At 41.7% G+C, this 19,842-nt stretch overlaps 2 protein-coding genes across 2 annotated transcripts in view; one reads left to right on the top strand and one right to left on the bottom strand.

The window, feature by feature from the left end:
- The window catches only part of SLA (Src like adaptor), a 29,051-nt gene extending 18,038 nt beyond the window's left edge, over positions 1-11,013 (top strand). The window contains exons 5-8 of the mRNA XM_020806416.3: positions 1,610-1,713; positions 4,201-4,332; positions 7,034-7,166; positions 9,136-11,013. Coding sequence (XP_020662075.3) covers positions 1,610-1,713; positions 4,201-4,332; positions 7,034-7,166; positions 9,136-9,346 — 580 coding nt within the window. The 3' untranslated portion in view covers positions 9,347-11,013. The remainder of the gene's footprint in view (positions 1-1,609; positions 1,714-4,200; positions 4,333-7,033; positions 7,167-9,135) is intronic.
- The window catches only part of TG (thyroglobulin), a 162,476-nt gene that overhangs the window by 43,825 nt on the left and 98,809 nt on the right, over positions 1-19,842 (bottom strand). The window contains exons 39-41 of the mRNA XM_078393094.1: positions 19,681-19,778; positions 15,660-15,815; positions 11,153-11,352 (exon numbers count right to left, since the gene is read on the bottom strand). Coding sequence (XP_078249220.1) covers positions 11,153-11,352; positions 15,660-15,815; positions 19,681-19,778 — 454 coding nt within the window. The remainder of the gene's footprint in view (positions 1-11,152; positions 11,353-15,659; positions 15,816-19,680; positions 19,779-19,842) is intronic.

Below are 19,842 nucleotides of genomic sequence, written 5' to 3'. Positions count from 1 at the left end.
CCATCCATGGAAGAACAGAAAAGGTTTTTAATTTCTCAATATCGTTAAGTCGCTAAGCTGTCTACTTAAATCACTTAATAATAGTGTGAAACTGAAAGTAAATAGGCAGTTGAAAGTGGCAAGTCATCTGCTTTGGTTCAGTCCCAGCAATCACACTCATTGGAACCAAACCAAACTATGATTCTACCCACACCTAAAAAAAAAAGAGTAATCCCTGACAGGGAACCAAAAAGGTGGAGGTAGGATCTACCTGGGGACAGGATGGATTATGCTGGGATTTATGTCATTGGTCCCTGGGACCACCTTCCCTCTGTTGTCTTCTCCCTGTGTGCAGAGCAATAGCCTGTAATCAAATGGAGGCCCTGCATATTATGCCTCTCCTCTCAAAAATCTGGGCTTTGTACTCTGTGGAGAGGTTCTAACCTGCAGAGGAGACTCAACCCTCTGACTGTTGCTCTCCACACACAAACCTCTTCCCCTTTTCATGCATTCGGATTAAGCCTAACAGTGGTTAGCAACCTTCTTTTTCCCTCCAGCTACCCATCTTTTACTGCCTTGTAACTCAAAGAATAGGCAGGTCAATTAAGAGGGTGCAGGGAGAACTGGGAAGAGGAGATGATGGGGTTGACCCTAGTCATCAAAAGATCAACGTACTTTACTCCTGCAAGCCCTGACATAACAACACTACTGTTGCTGACATCCCAGTGCAATCTGCTGAGAACAAGTATCCTATATCCTGGGACAGTGAGGTGACAAAATCTGTTTTGCATCCCAGCCTCTGGGCTCAATGGGGACAAGGAGGAGATAGATTTCCCTGTCAAAGAGTAGCCCCAGCTGTGTCTATCTCTTAGAGAGAGGTGCACAGACTTATGCTTTTGGACTACAAGTCCCACACTTCACTCAGCAGTATGTCTGTAGTCTGCATATCTCTAGTCATAAGCAACTGGCTATCAAAGCAAAGCAAAGTGTGCGGCTTATATACCGCCCCTTAGTGCTTCAAGCACTCTCTGGGTGGATTACACACATAATTATGTAGGCTACACATTGCCTCACGAGCTGGATATTCAAATTGGAAGGATGGGAGACTGAGTCAATCTTGAACCAGCTACCTGAACCTGTTGGCATCAAAGGCAGGTCATGACCAGAGTCTTGACTTCAGTACTGCAGTTTAACCTCTGTGTCACAAGGCTCCTAGGGGTACTGAATTCCTGAATTCCTACAGGGAACTGAATTACGTAAGTCATGGCAAGATCTGCCTTCCTGCACTCTTGGTGATGTCCATTCCTCCCCGTGAATATAAACTATCTCAACCATTTTTTCCAGAAGAACTCACCTCCCCTACATATATTCAGTATAGGGCAAGTGAGTGCTATATATATCTCCCACCCTTCCTATACCCATGAGAACAAACATGCTTTTAGAAATTCATAACTGGCAATTTTCCAGCTTCGAGGTGGGTGGGAAGCCTAAGTTACCAGAAGCGAAAAATATTTCCATAAGCTCATTGCATTGTACTTTCCATGCTAACTCTCCTCGTCATAACGTGCACATCTAGTTTCCTTTCCCTAGTTGCATAATTTCTAATCTCCTCTTCCTTCTTCCTCTGCAGCTGGTTATTTGAAGGCTTAGGAAGAGAAAAAGCTGAAGAGCTGCTGCTGCTTCCCAATACGAAGATTGGTTCGTTCATGATTCGGAAGAGTGAAACAACAAAAGGTGAGAAGAAGAACTAATTATTTTTTTTGTTTTTACCTCCACCACTGTTGTCTCAATGAGCAGCTACTCGGCCCTGCTGCACAGCAGAGGCAGCTGCTCAAGCTATCCTCAGCATTTCCCATTCTGTTTCTAAAGGATTGTTGAAGACTGTCATTTCAAAATGGCAGTACCCTCCCACATGGGAGTGCTGGTATCTTATTTTTATAGGTAAAGGCATTCATCTATAACTGCATCTACACAGAGAGGGAAAAACCTGTGTTCCATGTTAAAGTAAGGATGATCATTGGCCAAATCTTTATGAGTTTAAGCTGAGCTGGGAGAGAAGAGATTCAAATCCCTTCCCTATGAAAGGTCAGGGCATACCTTAGTATTAAGCATATTAATGATAAAGAGGTCTCTATATTATTTTTGTTGTTGTTTAGTCGTTTAGTCATGTCCGACTCTTCATGACCCCATGGACCAGAGCACGTCAGGCCTTCCTGTCTTCCACTGCCTCCTGGAGCTTGGCCAAATTCATGTTGGTAGCTTCGATGACATTGTCCAACCATCTCATCCTCTATCGTCCCCTTCTCCTCTTGCCTTCACACTTTCCCAACATCAGGGGCTTTTCCAAGGAGTCTTCTGTTCTCATGAGATGGCCAAAGTACTGGAGCCTCAGCTTCAGGATCTGTCCTTCCAGTGAGCATTCAGGGTTGATTTCCTTCAAAAAGGTTTGTTCTCCTTGCAGTCCAGGGGACTCTCAAGAGCCTCCTCCAGCACCACAATTCAAAAGCATCAATTCTTCGGTGGCCAGCTTTATTTATGGTCCAGCTCTCACCTCCATACATCACTACAGGAAAAACCATAGCTTTGTCTATTCGGACTTTTGTTGACAAGGTGATGTCTCTGCTTTTTAAGATGCTGTTGAGGTTTGTCATCGCTTTCCTCCCAAGAAGCAGGTGTCTTTTAATATTATACCTTGTACTTAATATCTTGTACTCTTTCTTTTCTTTTAGTGTTGCTGCATCATTTAGAAACCCATTTTTAATAGCTTATATCCCCCTCCCCCCCGCAGTTCTATCTCAATTTGACAGTGACTGTCGTATGTATATATTATGCCATTTGTTTGCTGCTTGGAGCAGTGGCATTGCCACTAGTTAGGCAGTATTAAAAAATAAAATAAAATAAAATAAGTTTGCTACCCCTGGTTCTGATGAAGCCAAGGAGGGCAAAATTAGCTGTAATTATTTTATAGAATCTTCCTTTGCAATGCACCTTAATGTATGTATCAAAAGTCACCAGAGATGAGATCTGTATACCTAGCCCCCAGATGTTCTGCTGATTAAGAAAAAATCCAAATAGTAGAAGACGGCTGTGATATTAAAAACCTCCAGCAAGAATGACATATACCCAATGACTTCTACTACACTTATAAGTGGATGATCTTGGTCTTTGTTAAGCAGCCACTTATAAGTGTAATAGAAGTCATTGGGTACATGTCACCATTGGTGGAACATTTTGCCATCACACTCCTCTTCTGATATATTTTACTTTTCCCCCATCAGTGTAACATCTAGATTCTAAGTATCTTATCTCTGAGAAAGCTGGCAGGGGAAAAATGATTTATTTTGAAATGTGGTGCTGGATGAGAGCTTTGTGGATACCCTGGATGGCCAGAAAGATGAACAAGGGGGTCCAAGATCAAATCATGCCTGAATTCTCTCTGGAGGCAAAAATGTTGAAACTGAGGTTGTCCTACTTTGGGCACCTCATGAGAAGGCAGGATTCTCTGGAGAAGACAATAATGTTGGAAATAATTGAAGGCAGCAGGAAAAGAGGAAGACCAAATTTGAGATGGACTGAGTTCCTAAAGGAAGCCATAGGCTTGCGTTTACAAGAGCTGAGCAGAGCAGTTGAGGACCGAACATTTTGGAGACGGATCATTCATTGGGTCACCATAAATCGGAGGTGACTTGACAGCACATAACAACAACAACACTTAGAAGACTGGCTAACAAACAGGAGTATTTAAGAAAAAATCTTCCTGCTTCTACTTTGGCTTTAGACGTAAACCATCATTCCCACTCCACAAGGATCCTAGAGCCTGTAATATTGTGGAGGGGGTTAGTGTCCTCTGATAAGGAATTCTCACACAAGAACCCCCAGGATTCTTTAGAGCAGGATTAAGGAACTAGGTTGGTGAACTATTATTTTCACCATCCTTGACCACTGGCCAGGAGGACCACAGTCAATAGGAAACTGAAGAGTGAAATTTGGAGCACTACAGCATCTCCAGCATTACTTTAAAGATGAGATGATGAAAGAAAGGGATTCAGGGACGAAGCTCGCCTGAAATGTCTATAAGGTATCTTAAATGTCTCAGCTTTTGTGACATTTCTCCATATCCAGCGGATGCCCTCTTCTTTCTCTTAGGTTACTACACACGGATTTCTTTCATGAATGAAATAAATTAAATCATGGTTTCTTTTCTCTGTTCTTTTTTTCCAGGCTCCTATTCCTTGTCAGTCCGTCATGCACATGTGAAACATTATAGAATCTGCCGCCTGCCAAATAACTGGTATTATATCTCTCCCGGGCATACGTTTCAATGTCTTGAGGACCTTGTGAATCACTACTCTGGTAAGAGAAGTTCGAAATAGGATTCGAAATAAGTTTCTTTCCGAACTTAGAAAAGATCAGTGACATCCACTCACAAGGTCACTCTGCTTTAATTTTAGATTGCTATCCCTGTATTTCTTGAACTGGACCTATCATGCGTGAGTGGAGGTCATCGTCCCCAATGTCATATTCAATATACAGAAGTCCTTTTTGAGGGCCAAATATCTATTTTAGCAGATCTAATTATCCTGAAAATGGGACACCACTCTGTAGAAATAGTTATAGATTTAAAGGGACAGGATTTACTCCTTCCTGATAACTATGAGGGGGGGATAATAATAATAATAATAATAATAATAATAATAATAATAATAATAATAATAATAATAATAATAATAATAATAATAATAATAATAATAATAATAATAATAATAATAATAATAATAATAATAATAAGAATAAGAATAAGAAGAAGAATAAGAAGAAGAAGAAGAAGAAGAAGAAGAAGAAGAAGAAGAAGAAGAAGAAGAAGAAGAAGAAGAAGAAGAAGAAGAAGAAGAAGATTTAAAGGAGGACAAGAAGCTTTTAAAATTTACCTTTTACAAGTAACTTATTACAATATCTCCATCATAATTAATATCAGTGTTAGAGAAACTGGTAATACATGTCACTTCCTGTATTTGTTACTTTTTCACTACCTTTTTTCCTGATTTTTAAAGAAAAAACAACTGATGAAGCAACAGCATAAAATTGGAACATTTTCAGTCAGAACACTTAAGAATGCAGTTTTAAAACAATATTATTCATTCCATCAAAAAAAAAGTAGCATTGTTAAATCCATTTGTTGGTCTTAAACAGGCTGGACCAACTGAATCAGTGGGTTTTAACAGTATACGTAAGACAGCCATATGAAAATAGTGGATTGTACTATTTGTACTATTGTAATATTTGCGTGGAAGAGTGAAGGGTTATGCGAGGTGCACTTGCTGGAACCCTGTTCTCCATTTCAGGTGGCCATCCTAACCATCAACATCTTGGGAATCTTTGCAAGCAGCACATCAACCATCTGGAATAAGCTAACAGTGCTTCCCAACCTTCAGTCCCCAGATGGTCTTGGACTACAACTCCCAGAAGCCTTCGCCACCAGCTGTACTGGACGGGATTTCTGACAGTTGTTGTCCAAGAACATCTGGGCACCAAGGTTGGGAAGCCCTGAGCTAGAGGGATGATACTCTACAAGTTTGTTGTATATGGTTTCAGGTCCTCAGAAGTTCAGTTCTGTGCATCAAGATGAGCACCTCAACACAATAAGAATGAAAGAGTGTAAGACCAGGTCTTCCACAGAATGCCTGCAGAGGAAACACGTTGCTAGCATTGTCAATTAATGCCAGTATCTCACACTATGGTGTGAAGCCACAACATTTGCCTAAAGCCAAATTAATTCTCAGAACTCACGGCTAGCAATGTATAGGCAGGCAAGAATGTGAAGACGGATGTCAGAATTTAGCATGAGATAAAGATCAATGGTCACTGTGGGGATTTGTGGATAGAAATTTCATCAGCCCAAAAGACAGCATAATAAGTCCCTCCTCCATTAAACACTTTGAATGGTTTGCTTTTTTTTACAAATATGCAGTAGAGGATGTGAAACAGGAGAAGATATGTGGCGATCAGCAGCAGCTAATTTTATAGCTGGTTTTGATCTTTTTTTCTTTTTTCTTTTTTCTTTTTTTTTTTTTTTTGCGGAGCTAGCTTTTTCCTTACCGCCCTGACTAAACAAAATCACCACATCAGTGGATGTTCCCATGGCTGAGCAGGGACTTGAACGCCGCTCTACTGAATCCTAGTCCAGTACCCCATCCACTATTCCATACCTGTCCCAAGTGCCCCATCCTTCAGCTTCATTGGAAGACTTGGTGTTCTAGCGCTATGGGAGAGGGATTAAAACTTACACAATTGTCCCTGTTTTCAAAGAGGTTTTCTACCTGTTATCAAGTGTATGAACTGGTGGTGGTGATGAACTACATTTTTCCTATTGTTGATGTTTTGATTGTACCTTGTCCTGAATATTATTGGAATTAAAGGCCGAGATAGCTCAGTGGTTTAGGTATCTAGCTCTAGAGCCAGAGATTGGGAGTAGAAATGTGTATAAACCTTCCCCAACCTCCTGTGCTGGATCCCCCACTTAGCAGCCTGTGTATGTTCCTCCCCTACTCCTCTTTGGCTGTTCAACCAGTCTCCAGCAGGAACACGGGCTTCCCTGCTCTGCCTCCTTAGCTGACCACCCAATCAGACAAGGAGGCGGGGCAGGGAAGCCCGTGCTCCTGCCGGGGACTGGCTGAACAGCCAAAGAGGAGGAGCAGAGGAGCATGCTCTGACTGCTGAGTGGGTCATTGCCCAAGGAGGCAGGGGAAGGGAACATCAGGCATGAACCGAGTTCGATTCCCCACTGTGCCTCCTGGGTCTAGAGCCAGACTGTGTGGCCTTGGGCAAGCTGCACATAGTTCCATGGCACACCCCCAGAAGAAAGGAATGGTCGACCGCTTTTGAGTATTTTCTACCTAGAAAGCCCCAGGAAAGGTCTCCATGAGTCAAAATTGACTTCATTATACACAGTCCTCAGCATCAAAGAAAGGTAAAAAAAACAACAACAGACAAATACAGCAACAGCAGGGAAAAAATATGGGTTTACGATTTGTTTCCTCTTTGCTCCTTTCTTCAGAGGTAGCCGATGGCCTCTGCTGTGTACTCTCAAATCCCTGCCTCACTCAGCACACTATCAGCAATGAAGGACGGATCCAGGACCCCCCTGTGGTGATGCGCAACAAGACCTTCAGGTGGAAAGATAAGCAGAGGTACCATTTGCTTGAGCAGTTATTTCAGTCTGCCACGAAATGCTGGAGCCACAGAACACCAGTTCTGCAACTCAACTATATTACTCAGTGGGACAAATTTGACCCTATTCCTTGTTCATACCTTAATTCCCATGTGTCTGTTCTAAGTCCTTACACAATCTTGGGATTCATTCTGCTACACCTGCTTTTGGACTTCAACATTCAGAGTTCTGTATCCAAGTTGTTGCTGTTGCTGTTGCTGTTGCTGCTGCTGCTGCTGCTGCTGCTGCTGTTGTTGTTGTTGTTATTATTATTATTATTATTATTATTATTATTATTATTATTACTACTACTACTACTACTACTGCTTCTGAGGACGCAGATGAGGGGACAAGATTGACACCAAACGTGTGTGCAAAGAAGTGGAATAGAATTTAATTCTGTAAGGTGGTGGAAGCAGTGGTAAAGGTTTGTGCTAAGACCACATTCGCAACATGCCATTTAACGGAAGTTCATTAAGTCAAATTAAATTATGATTAAATTGTAATAAGAACTGCAGCCACCATAACTACTCTATTGGGAAACTAAAAAAAAAATCTTATGGCTCTAGTGTCAGGAAGTCAACGTCACTCAAACTATCATTGCAAAATATGTATTTAAGTTTGCTTTCACTTCATAATCCCATTTCCAACCACATGCTTTTGTATACATTCCTCTTCATGCAAAATATAACTCCTTTCATTTAAAGATGAGGGCTGTGTATCCATCAAAATTAATCCTATTGTCTATTACTCTAAAAGGTACTACATAGTTGGTTTTCATAGGTTTTTCGGGCTGTCTGGCCATGTTCTTGAGGTTTTTCTTCCTAACGCTTTACCAGTCTCTGTGGGTGGCATCTTCAGAGGACAGGAGTCACAACTCTATGCTCTGGTGCAGTTTTGTGGGATAGTTGAGTATTTGTAGCTGTGGGATCAGCTTTTTTTCCTTTTCAGGAGATTGGGTGATTATGGTGATCAGGGTGTTTTTTGTTATGAGTGTATAGCTGTGACAAGGGGGAGAGATTAGCTGTCCCTGTGTTGTAAGAGGGAGAGATTATCTGTCCTGTGTCTAGCTGGACACCCATCAATCACAGAGGCAGATCATCTCTCCCTCTTATCACAACAATATACCCACAACAAAAAAACACTTCCATCACCATAATCACCCAATCTCCTTAAAAGGACAAAAAGCTGATCCCACAGCTAAATAACTATCCCACAAAACTACACCAGAGCACAGACAGAGTTCTAATTCCTGTCCTCTGAAGATGCCGGCCACAGAGACTGGTGAAATTTTAGGAAGAAAAACCTCAAGAACACGGCCAAACAGCCCTGAAAAACCTGCAACAATCATCAGATCCCAGCCATGAAAGCCTTCGAGACTACTACACAGTGTTCAGTCAGAATCCGATCACTATCAGGGGAAATCTGAAACTGTTTAAAAACAGAAGCAACCATTGAGCTCCAGTAAGCATTTCTCTCACATCCTGATTTCAGAAATGGTTGGTTGTAACTAAGTTAGGTCCCCAGTGTCTAGGGCATGAAAGACCTTTTTCTGCTTTGTGAGTCTCTGGCTTGCTATGTGGTTGTGCACGAACAGATGAAGTCCATGTGCTTTTAGCATTAAGACAGGGCTTATCTTCAGCTGTCAGGTATGTATTTGATACCCAGCCTGGTGGGAATACAAATCCTTGTGCTGGTTCCCACTTGGTCTCCATGTGAGACTGTGGACCTTCAAGAAGACTAGCATCAGTGGCCCAATGCAAAGGCCCACACTGACCCACAGACGTCACAGACAAAACCTCATGGGCATGTCTTTTCCCCAACTATTATTTCATACACTTCCAGCTTAACATTGAACCAAACTGCTAAGTATCATTTCTCTCAATGAAGCTCAATTTGTGTCAACAGCAAAACCATTGAACAACTTCCTCTACTTTCATTTCTTTAAGATCAAAGGAAGATGACGATGAAATTGTAGACATGCTTGGAATGGAGGACTCTGGCCTCAGCTACGGGCTCCGGAATAGCATCGCCTCATATCTCGCTCTTACTGGAGAAAATGACTCCTCCTCTTATGTGAGAAAGAAGAAAAAAAGCCAGTCGGTTATATACCGGAGAGAGGTCACATCGCAACCAGCTTTCATGTTTCATGAAGACTGAGAGCTTGAGAAAATGCGGGGTGAAGGGTTGATCAGCCAAGAAAGAACTGAGAAATTCTGTGTCCACAATATTATTATTGCGCTTTTGGAAATACGACCATCATATACTAGCCCAGAAATACACACATCTTCAGAAACAGTCTGAAAACTAGACTTCATTCGTGAAGCAGTTGCCGAGAGAAGACAGCAGATAATCTAAAACAGACTTTGTTTACAGAAGAACGGCATCCGTGGGCCAGAGCTTGGACATAATGAATTATGAGTAATGCAGTTCCTTTAATAAATTATTTTTGGGGCAAAGTTATATTTCAATAGTAAGGTTGAAATATGACTAGGAACCAAAGTTACTCTTTAGAAAAAGATGACTAGGAACCAAAGTTACTCTTTACAAAAAGGGTGTAATAAACTTATATTTCTAAAGTAAGATAAAAAGTGGGGCCCAACTTACTTTTGGGGCCACAAGGTTATTTTAAAAGCTACATTTCAAAAGTAGGATAACAAATAGGAACTAAGTTATTTTACTTGTGCAATGAGTCATATTTCAAATATTCTTATTCAGGATATCAAATGTCAATATTTGAGGTACTAAGTGGTTTTTAGAGACAGCCTGACAAGAACTTCTTTTAAGTTTCCTGCCATTTACTTCTTAAACCTAGTGTTCCCCTAAAGAATAATAGAAAGGAATGAAAGTGGAATAAACAGCATAACTAGTCGGGTATTTAGTTACTTTTCAAAACTTCGGCATGTACCAATAAAGGGTTTCTTTGCAAACACTGTAACAAATATTGAGAATGAATTACTTTTAAATAATACATTTCCAATCCCTACCCCACACCCCCCGCTGGCTACACTGCCACAGATTATCATCTAATTAAAAATGGCTATTTTTCCACATTATAATTCCCACATGGGCTTATGCCATGCAGCTGCTCTGCAACTTTCCCATTAAAAGCTAAGTGGTTGATCAGATGCCTATGTGTCTGGAGCCCCTTTTCCCCTCTAAAAACCTCTGGCTTTGCAAATTCTTAAGAGCTCCTAAGGTGCACGGAAGTAGGCATAGCCTGTAAATTAAAAGACATTTTTAAAAACCCACACAGAACAGATTGCGATGAATGAGTAAATGTAGCAGACAGTGTTTATCGCTCCAAAACACAGACTTCACAGCACAAATCAACAGGTGCAGAGTTATATGCTCGGGGGGTGGGGGGGAATCAAACGTAGGAGTCTTTTTTCGGCTTTTAGACTAGAGGTGGAAGAATCACATTTTAAAAAAGAAAAGAAAAAGATTGCCCACATAAAAGGTTCCATTACAACAGAAAACTTACAGAGCCAGATGGATAGCTTACGTTATTTCATTCTCTTTCACTCTGAATGTGCTTCCTATAAAGACAGTACGTTTCTTTTCTAAAGTTGGAATATTCCACACAGTAACACAGTCCAGATTTTGCTAGGCCTGTAGATCTGCCTAACTTAGGAGCAGTTGAGTGTCTATCTGTTATCATTTCAGTTCTGTGCCAAATATGTATATAAACTTATTTATAGGGTTGAAGCCGGTGTAAAATATGCATTTAAAAAAAACAGCGTACGACCCGTGGGTGAAGCTGAACAAAAATAATGTATAAAAAATGTACAAAAATTTACAAATAATAAAATATTTTAAAACAAAAAGAAGGAGCAGATAATGACTATCTGGTATCTTCCTCATGCCTCTAAAAATGTTACTTTTGAGAGAAGTTAAGGAGTGAGGATTCGGGTGGCTGTATTCTGACTTCAGCTGTGGTTGCAGCCTAGAAGGAACGGGACTCACCATGAGCAGCATCCTTTTGAAGAGTGCAGGATCCGCACCCCCGGCAAGGAGGTGAAGGCTGGTGACATCCGCTCCGCTGCCATCAGCTGCCACCGAAATCCGATCTGGGTCTCCTCCCAAACTTGCAATGTTTTGCTGAGTCCACTTCAGAACTGCTTCCTGGTCCAGAAGACCCCAGTTCCCTTTTGCTACACTGGTCCCTGTCCCAAGAGAGACAGAGAGAGAGAGAATGAGGATGAGAGGGAATCAAAAATATGGTATGCTGGTGCTTAGAGCAGAGAAAAGCAACTATGGTTTGTAAAGGCCAGAATGGGTGAAACACCCATTGGCGAACATATACCTATTTACCGTATTTTTCCATGTATAAGACACTACTTTTTCCTAAAATCGTTACACTAAAAATTGAGGGGCATCTTTTACACCGAAGTAAGCTGAGAACACGGAGGGAACAAAACGGGCCACACCTTGCCTCTGTAAACAGTCTTCCTTCAGTCACGAGCCTTAGCTTCCTACAGTAAGGAGACTTAGTTTCCTCCACTCATGAGCCTTATGGAACTGATGTTAGCTGATGCTGTACAAACCAATTGGAACACACCTCACTGGAGGCGGAGCCTGTAGGTTCAGATTCAACAGGGACTCCTAATGTCCAAGCATTCTGAGCCCAGAGGCTGAATCCTCGAAGCTAAGTTTTCTTAATTTGGGAGTTAGAAAAGTGGGTGTGTGTGTCTTATAAATGGGGCATGTTATAAAAGGAAAAATATGGTATCTATCTATCTATCTATCTATCTATCTATCTATCTATCTATCTATCTATCTATCTATCTATCTATCTATCTATCTATCTATCTATCTATCTATCTATCTATCTGTCTGTCTGTCTGTCTGTCTGTCTGTCTGTCTGTCTGTCTGTCTGTCTGTCTGTCTGCCTACCTACCTACCTACCTACCTACCTACCTACCTACCTACCTACCTACCTACCTACCTACCTACCTACCTATCCACCTGAACAATGGCAGGACCGCTAGCTCCTACACATAGCAACTCTGGGGAGAACGTCCTACCCGACCAGCTGAAGAACTGAACCTGGATTTTTCAATCGGAGTCCAACAGGCTACATAACACATCGCACTCTGCTGCCAGAGCCTATTGAATATTTATAACACTATTCTCCACCATTCTGCCTTAGGCTATCACACAGCCACTATGACTTTAAGACAGGGTTCTGTTTCTCCATGCAACCTGCTGCGCCATTTTCTGTGCTCGTTTGGTTGACCTAATGAAAACATCCCACTGCTATGGACTTCAGAGTATTCCAGCTCTAGATTGGAAGCTTCCAGCCCAGACATTGAGCTACAGGACTCGAGTACAAATGACAGACTTGGATATATATTGCAACTTTCATCAGAACAGAAGCACCGTAATTATCACCCTGCAATAAAAGGTGCACTTTTTTATTACAAGGAAAACTGATCTTTTGGAGTAACCTTGCTATTATGCTACTTTTAGACCAAGATGCTAAAGCAGGAGTACACATTTAGGCTCTTAACTCTATACTTAGGCAATGTAACACAGCCTGGATTTTCGTGCAGCCACAGGAATGATATGGTATATGTACTTGTCTCCCTTTCATCAGCTTCTGCTACAGTATGCCAGTTTTCATTTAGTCTTTTGGACACATGATGTATATGAGATTCATGTTCCATATAGTTAGTGCTGATTTTTACAATGTGATTACAACCAGCATAGACTAGGGGACGTGCATCTGGTTTTTACAATGGGGAAAGCATGTAATTGACCATTACTACCCTGTTTCCCTGAAAATATTCGGGCTTATTTTCAGGGGATGTTTTATTTTACAGTCCTTTCATCTTCTTCTGGTTGCTGCAGAAGGGTGGAGGGCAGGGTTTCACTTAAGTGGGGCTTATTTTTGGGTTTTGTCAAGAAGTACAATGTGATTTCATCTGGGAGCATCCTTGATTCAAATCAAGGCAGGTTCCTACATTCCGAATTATTTCAGAGGGATAGCAAGTGGTCCCAATTCAGAATTTGAGAAGGAGTTTTGGACTACATGGGAGTCCAGCATCTCCCAGACAGGATGGATCACTGAACCTAAGCCACCCTGGTTTGGAGAATGCAGGGGACTGCGGTACAAAAATGTAGGTTTTCCAGGCAGTGTTGTGACAAGGGAACTGACTCATGGTGAACCAGAAGCAAACTGGCTCGACCTGCTAGGAGCAAGCAGAAAGTAAGGCAGAATTTAGGAAAATAAGATAGATGGGTGTGCATTAATGATGGAGGGTCGGCACAAAGCAGCCTTTGGCTCACATGGCCCTCCCCTCCATAAAAGAAAGAGAAAATCATAAATCTAAAGAACCTCAGCAAATTTCAACCTCAGAGTGCTCCAGCGCTGGAGGCATTCAATAGGAAATTGGACAACCATCTGTCTGTCTGTCTGTCTGTCTGTCTGTCTGTCTGTCTGTCTGTCTGTCCGTCCGTCCGTCCGTCCGTCCGTCCGTCCGTCCGTCCGTCCGTCTGTCTGTCTATCTATCTAAGAACTACAGATCTATCTATCTATCTATCTATCTGTCTGTCTGTCTGTCTGTCTGTCTGTCTATCTATCTATCTATCTATCTATCTATCTATCTATCTATCTATCTATCTATCTATCTATCTATCTATCTATCTATCTATCTATCTATCTATCTATCTATCTATCTATCTATCTATCTATCAGACCTGCTTTGATTTGGATCTCTACCTTGAGCAAAGCCCCTTCCAACACCATTATTCTATGAATTATTTGATGAAATTTCAAGCCACCATTGGGACAAAATGTTGTAGCTTCTGTTTATTAATGTGTGTGTGTGTGTGTGTGTGTGTGTGTTTGTGAAGGCACATTAGAGAGATTATTTTCATATAGTGCATTTTGTATGGGTTCATCACCTGCTGTATTATTTTTAAGAAGAATGCTCGGAACGTGATGTAAATAAGAGGATTAAGAAATACTTCAGAAGAACTTGAAGAAGTAGAGAAAATGGCCATTCAGTACACATGGACTAAGCTATGTGTTCTGAAGGCTCCCATGTCGCAAAATAACCCTGAGTTAGCTACCTGAATCCATCAGGATAAAACTTGTTAGGAGCAGAGGCTTGACTGTAATACTGCAGTTTAACCCCTGCACCACGAGGCTAGTTTTAGTAACTTCAGTAACTGCCAGTCACCTTGACTATTTCCAGAATCCAGTATTCTAGGATGCTCAGAGTCCCTGAGGACTCGGGGCATGAATCCAGATCATTATAGGAAATCAAAATGGTCTCCTCGGTCCTTGGAAGGCGAACGTGGACTTAATTTGCAAGTCTGTTCATTGAAACACAAATCTCTGAGGGAATTGCATTGTTTAGGAGAAGGAAGCAATCAGGAGTGGGAGGCGAGGAAGTGGCAGCAAGGTGTTGAAGGAAGAGCTACGAGAGACATCTAACTTTCCCTGGTTTTCTTAGGTAGCCAGGGCTGAAAAGAAAACCGACAGTCAATGCAGACCGCATCCCCTTGCTCAGTCAGCAGAATATCTCCATCTGGCAACACATTTGTGTTCATCCTACTTCAATACAGGATGAAAACAAGAAAATATTCACCATGCTTGTTAAAAAGCAAGAAGGATAAATCTTAGTTTATTTTATTTCTTCAGGCATGAAATAAAACTTTCAGAGGTTTTCTCCCTGTGGGTAAGAGAACAAGAGTTTCTGTGCATTTTTCACATTGTTAGACTGTCTTTCTTTCTTTCTTTCTTTCTTTCTTTCTTTCTTTCTTTCTTTCTTTCTTTCTTTCTTTCTTTCTTTCTTTCTTTCTTTCTTTCTTTCTTTCTTTCACTGTCCCCTTTTTTTGCAAAACTTTCACAGCAGGTTTGTTACCCACCCACCCCCCAAAAAAGCCTTGTGTATTGATTTTAATATGAAATACTAGTTTTTTTGTGCAAACCACACTTCTTTGTTAACACGGCAGGATCATGTATCTACAGGAGACTGGTGCCGAGTCCCCCTCTTGGATGATGAAAAATAAATGTTATAGCGAACACTATTTTAATAATTATATTATACACCCCTTGATCTCTGGCTCCCTCTAGCGGCCAGTTCTAGTAATTTCATAGTTAGAAATATACATTTATAGGATTTTTCCCCTTTAATATTTTTAATATTTTCAGACTGTGTATAAGTGAATCAGTGGATACTGATCCCACAGATAAGGGGCTCCTTCTGTACTGCTGCTGCTAAAAAGGTGCAGGAATGAAAACACTCCCAGAGGCTGACAATTTCTGTTGCGTGTTTTGTTTTCTTTTGGTTTTGATGGAGCTTCTTAGTGCCTCAACACACACTTTTTGGTCAAAAATAAGAAAATTTGAGTACTTTCTACATCCTTAAATATGCTATATACATCCTTCATGAGCTCTATCATCCAGAAAGACCCAGTTATATCCATGACTTTTAAAAGTTCAATAACAGCAATGACTTACCAGTGCTAAGGAAGCCGAAAACTCCAACCCGATAATTCGCAGTTACAACAATAAGATTGCCAACTCCAGCTAAATAGGATCCATCAATGACTGTTCTCATTTGGTCACCAGCATTACTTAGGCCATTGTGAAAGAATACCAGCACTGGTAGATTTCCTCCCTGTCAGAGTAAAAGATTGAGGAACAAAAGGGAAATGAGAACAGAAAACTGGGATCATCCTCAAAAAGTCACAATTAAGGTTTATAAATAATGTTCCGTATACGGTGTTCTGCTTATATACCACCCCATAGTGTTTAAAACACTCTCTGGGCGGTTTACAATATCATTATTACTCATTTTCCACCCACCAGCAAGCTGTGTATTCGTTTTATTGAAGGATGGAAGGCTGAATTAAGCTTGAGCCTGCTACTTGAATCCGCTGGGATTGAACCAGGTTGTGAGCAGAGTTTTCACTGCAGTACACCAATTTAACCACTGTAGTACGAGGCTCAGCTATGTGCATTGCTAGTCTGCCTGCTTCCATGACAGCTGAGTATGTACAAAACTAGTTCCTGACCCCCCCCCCCCAAAAAAAATTAGATCTGGGTAGCTCTGTAATAAAAAATCTCGCCTTTACACCTTGAAGAAACACGGAGGCTCAGATTTCTGCTGAAGCAATGGTATAGATAGGGGTAACAAGGGATATGAAGAAAGCCCAACTAAAATGGTGGTCTAAGCAACAAACAGAAATAGAAAAAGCAGAGAAGATCTATGAGTTCTCTTAAAGTTTAGAAAAAGACCAGGAAGGCAGCAGTGGGTTCAGAAAGCAGTATAATGCCCGCTATTGAAAGACATTTGAAATCCTCAGATATTTGGGAGTCAAAGGTGAAATCATAGTGTTGAGTTAGTACATTGTAAAACCTGGGAACTGGTCTGGATGCAAAACAGAACCTCGGTTGAGAGCTACCAGATCCAAAATCAAGATAGTTATAATATATAAAAATAATAACTTTTGAACTGCAGAGCTGGAAGGCACTGTATGGATCATTGGGTCCAGCCCTTGTCAAGGAGTCCCAGTGGGGGAATCAAACTCCTAACCTTTGGCTCTGCAGTCAAAGAAGTAAACCACTGAGCTATCCAGCCAATCTGTTGATGTCCATCCTCCAGCAGACAGGAACGAGAAGAGGAATGGAAAGGAAAGGAAGGCAAAGAGGAGGGGGGAAGGAGGAAATGGCAGGAAGAGGAATTCTGTTGCATTCAAGGCATGTTGGGGTGGCTGTCTCTTGGATAGGCAGCTAAGACACGTTAGCTTTACAAAAGGCTTGATTGCAAGCAGACAAGAACCACTGGAATCAATGTGTTGATAAGGTTCAACACAGGTGCCTAGATTGTTAGGATTTGGGGGCAGGCGGAGACATCTTTATGGACACGGTCAGGGTGAGCGTTGACTCTTGAACATTTGCCACTATACTGCTCTTTCCCATATAACACTGTTTCTGTGTTCTGAATTAGAACCTCCTACAACAGCATTCACGTAAACATCACTACCCTCTGTTTGCAGACAAGGGGGAAAAAACAGAAACATCAGATTGCCGATCTCCACATCATGTGTGTTTTAAGCCCTTTTAAAAACCTGAAAATTCAATTAATAAGTCACTGGGCATTTCTGCCACTCCCTGCTCCCTCCTCAGGCTAATATAAAACAGGGGAAGCTTCTGTTGACCAGATCCCTGATTAAACAGTCTCACCATGAATTCTGAAATGAATCACAAGTTGATTCAATCTGTGCACATTAAGAAAAAAAAATCTACAGGCACGTGTTTTCCCTGCTCACACCCTGTTTTCATCCCTCTCCTCAGCCCCACTCCTTCCTCATGCTGTCTTGTTGAGGAGAAACAGAATGGAGGGAAAAGACATTCATGAATTCTGTCTCACATTAGGTTGGCCCTTGGAAGTGAGTGCCCAGCGTTGGTAAAGGCATGCATTAGAACTTATGGGTGAACAGCAAAATCATCACTCTCAAAGTGAGCCAGAGGGGAACATCCTGCTTTGGGAAAACAGCGTTTTTGAAAGGGATGTGTTCTTGTTAAAATCATTAGTCTTAAAAGGCAATACAGTGGTGCCTCGCTAAACGATGATAATCTGTTCCACTGAAATTGCTGTTTAGTGAAATCATTGTCTAGCGAAAAGCATTTCCCCATTGGAATGCATTGAAACCTGTTTTATGCATTCCAATGGGGAAGAATCATCGTTGTCTAGCAAAGATCGGCCATAGGAAAACCGCTTTGCGAACCGCCGATCAGCTGTCTAAATTGCTGTCTTGCGAAGCTTAGGTCCCGAAAACACCTATTTTGCAAGCGCTAAGGGAGCTGTCAAAATCGTCATCTAGTGAAAGTCGGTTTGTGAAGCAGGGACCAAACATTGTCCAGCGAAATTCCCCCATAGGAATCACTGTTTTGCGAATCACTATAGCGATCGCAAAAAGTCAATGTCTAGCGAAAAAACTGTCATGCGGGGTAACTGTCTAGCGAGGCGCCACTGTACATTCGTTGCCTTGTCCCCCCTCCCGTTTCATGAAAAAGCGATGATTCCAACCTTAAGACATTAAATGATAATGATAACCTTTGAACTATAGAGCTGTAAGGGACCCTATGGATCATTGGGTCTAGCCCCTCTCAAGGAGGCACAGTGGGGAACCGAAGTCCCAACCTCTGGCTCTGCAGGCAGAGACCTAAGACACTGAGCTATCCAGCGGATGTCTTATGTCCATGCTCTAGGTATGACTAAAGTCGTTTGTGTGTTCCAGGCAGGGGGTGAAAATTTTTTTTCCAAGCTCTGGAAACATCTCAGATAAGCTTCTATCCAACTGGAGAACTACGGGAATCAGCATGTTGATAAGGTTCAATAAGGTTCAATCAGCATGTTGCTAAGGTCTAGGTTGCTGGAATATCCCAGCTCCTGTAAGAGTTTGAATTATGTGTGTTGTTCATGCATGGCCTTTTGTTATACACACACCTATGTGGATGTCCAGATGTCCAGGAGTGTGACCAGTGGTGCAAACAGTGGGTGATTTTGTGAGTTTAAGGTTACACCCCCCAAAATACCTTTGAAATATTTCTCATTTCCAGCCACAAAGGGTTCGGACTATGGCATAGATACTGTACATTGTATTTTTCTCCAGCCATAGGCTCTATGCATGAAGAGGACTAAATAGAGTTAACAAGAGACAGCTGAGCTGATAGAGCACTGGACTAGGATTGAAGATGTAGAATCCCTACTCAGCGACAAAGCTCAGTAGATGACCTTGGGCTGGTCACTTTCTCTCAGGGTTCGCAGAATCATAAAGTTAGGAAGGGGCCTATAAAGCCATTGAGTCCAACCCTCTGCTCCATGAAGGAACACAAATCAAAGGAGATCTGCCAGGTGAGAATAAAGTCGGGGAGGAAGAATATGCATACTACCTCTAGTTCTTGGGAGGAAAAGCGTAATATAAATGTGAGAAAACCTAGACAGCATCTTAAAAAGCAGAGACCTCACTTTGCCAACAAAGGTCCGCATAGTCAAAGCTATGGTTTGTCCAGTAGAGATAAATGGAAGTGAGAGCTGGACCATAAAGAAGGCTGACCGCCGAAGAATTGATGCCTTTGAATTGTGGTGCTGGAGGAGACTCTTGACAGTCCCCTGGACTGCAAGGAGAACAAACCTATCCTTTTTGCAGGAAATCAAGCCTGAGTGCTCACTGGAAGGACAGATCCTGAAGCTGAGGCTCCAATACTTTGGCCATCCCATGAGAAGAGAAGACTCCCTGGAAAAGATCCTGATGTTGGGAAAGTGTGAAGGCAAGAGGAGAAGGGGACGACAGAGGACGAGATGGTTGGACAGTGTCACCAAAGCTACCAACATGAATTTGACCCAACTCCAGGAGGCAGTGGAAGACAGGAGGACCTGACGTCCATGGGGTCACAAAGAGTCGGACACGACTAAATGACTAAACAACAACAAATGTGAGAAGCAAATAAATAATGCACATTGATGCCATACTTACTGTGTTCTCCGGTATGTAAATGTTGAGATACAAGCAGTCTTCACTGACAGATGAAGGACTGGGTTCACCGTCTCCAGGCTGCCAGCAACTAGCCCTAAAAAAATAATAACACGAATGAGCTGTTTTATATCTGCTGGTTTGCTTGCTTGTTTTAATTG

The sequence above is a fragment of the Pogona vitticeps genome, chromosome 4, assembly GCF_051106095.1.
Source record: "Pogona vitticeps strain Pit_001003342236 chromosome 4, PviZW2.1, whole genome shotgun sequence".
In the NCBI taxonomy this organism is placed as follows: Eukaryota; Metazoa; Chordata; class Lepidosauria; order Squamata; family Agamidae; genus Pogona; species Pogona vitticeps.
This window is presented reverse-complemented; position numbering and strand designations above follow the sequence as displayed.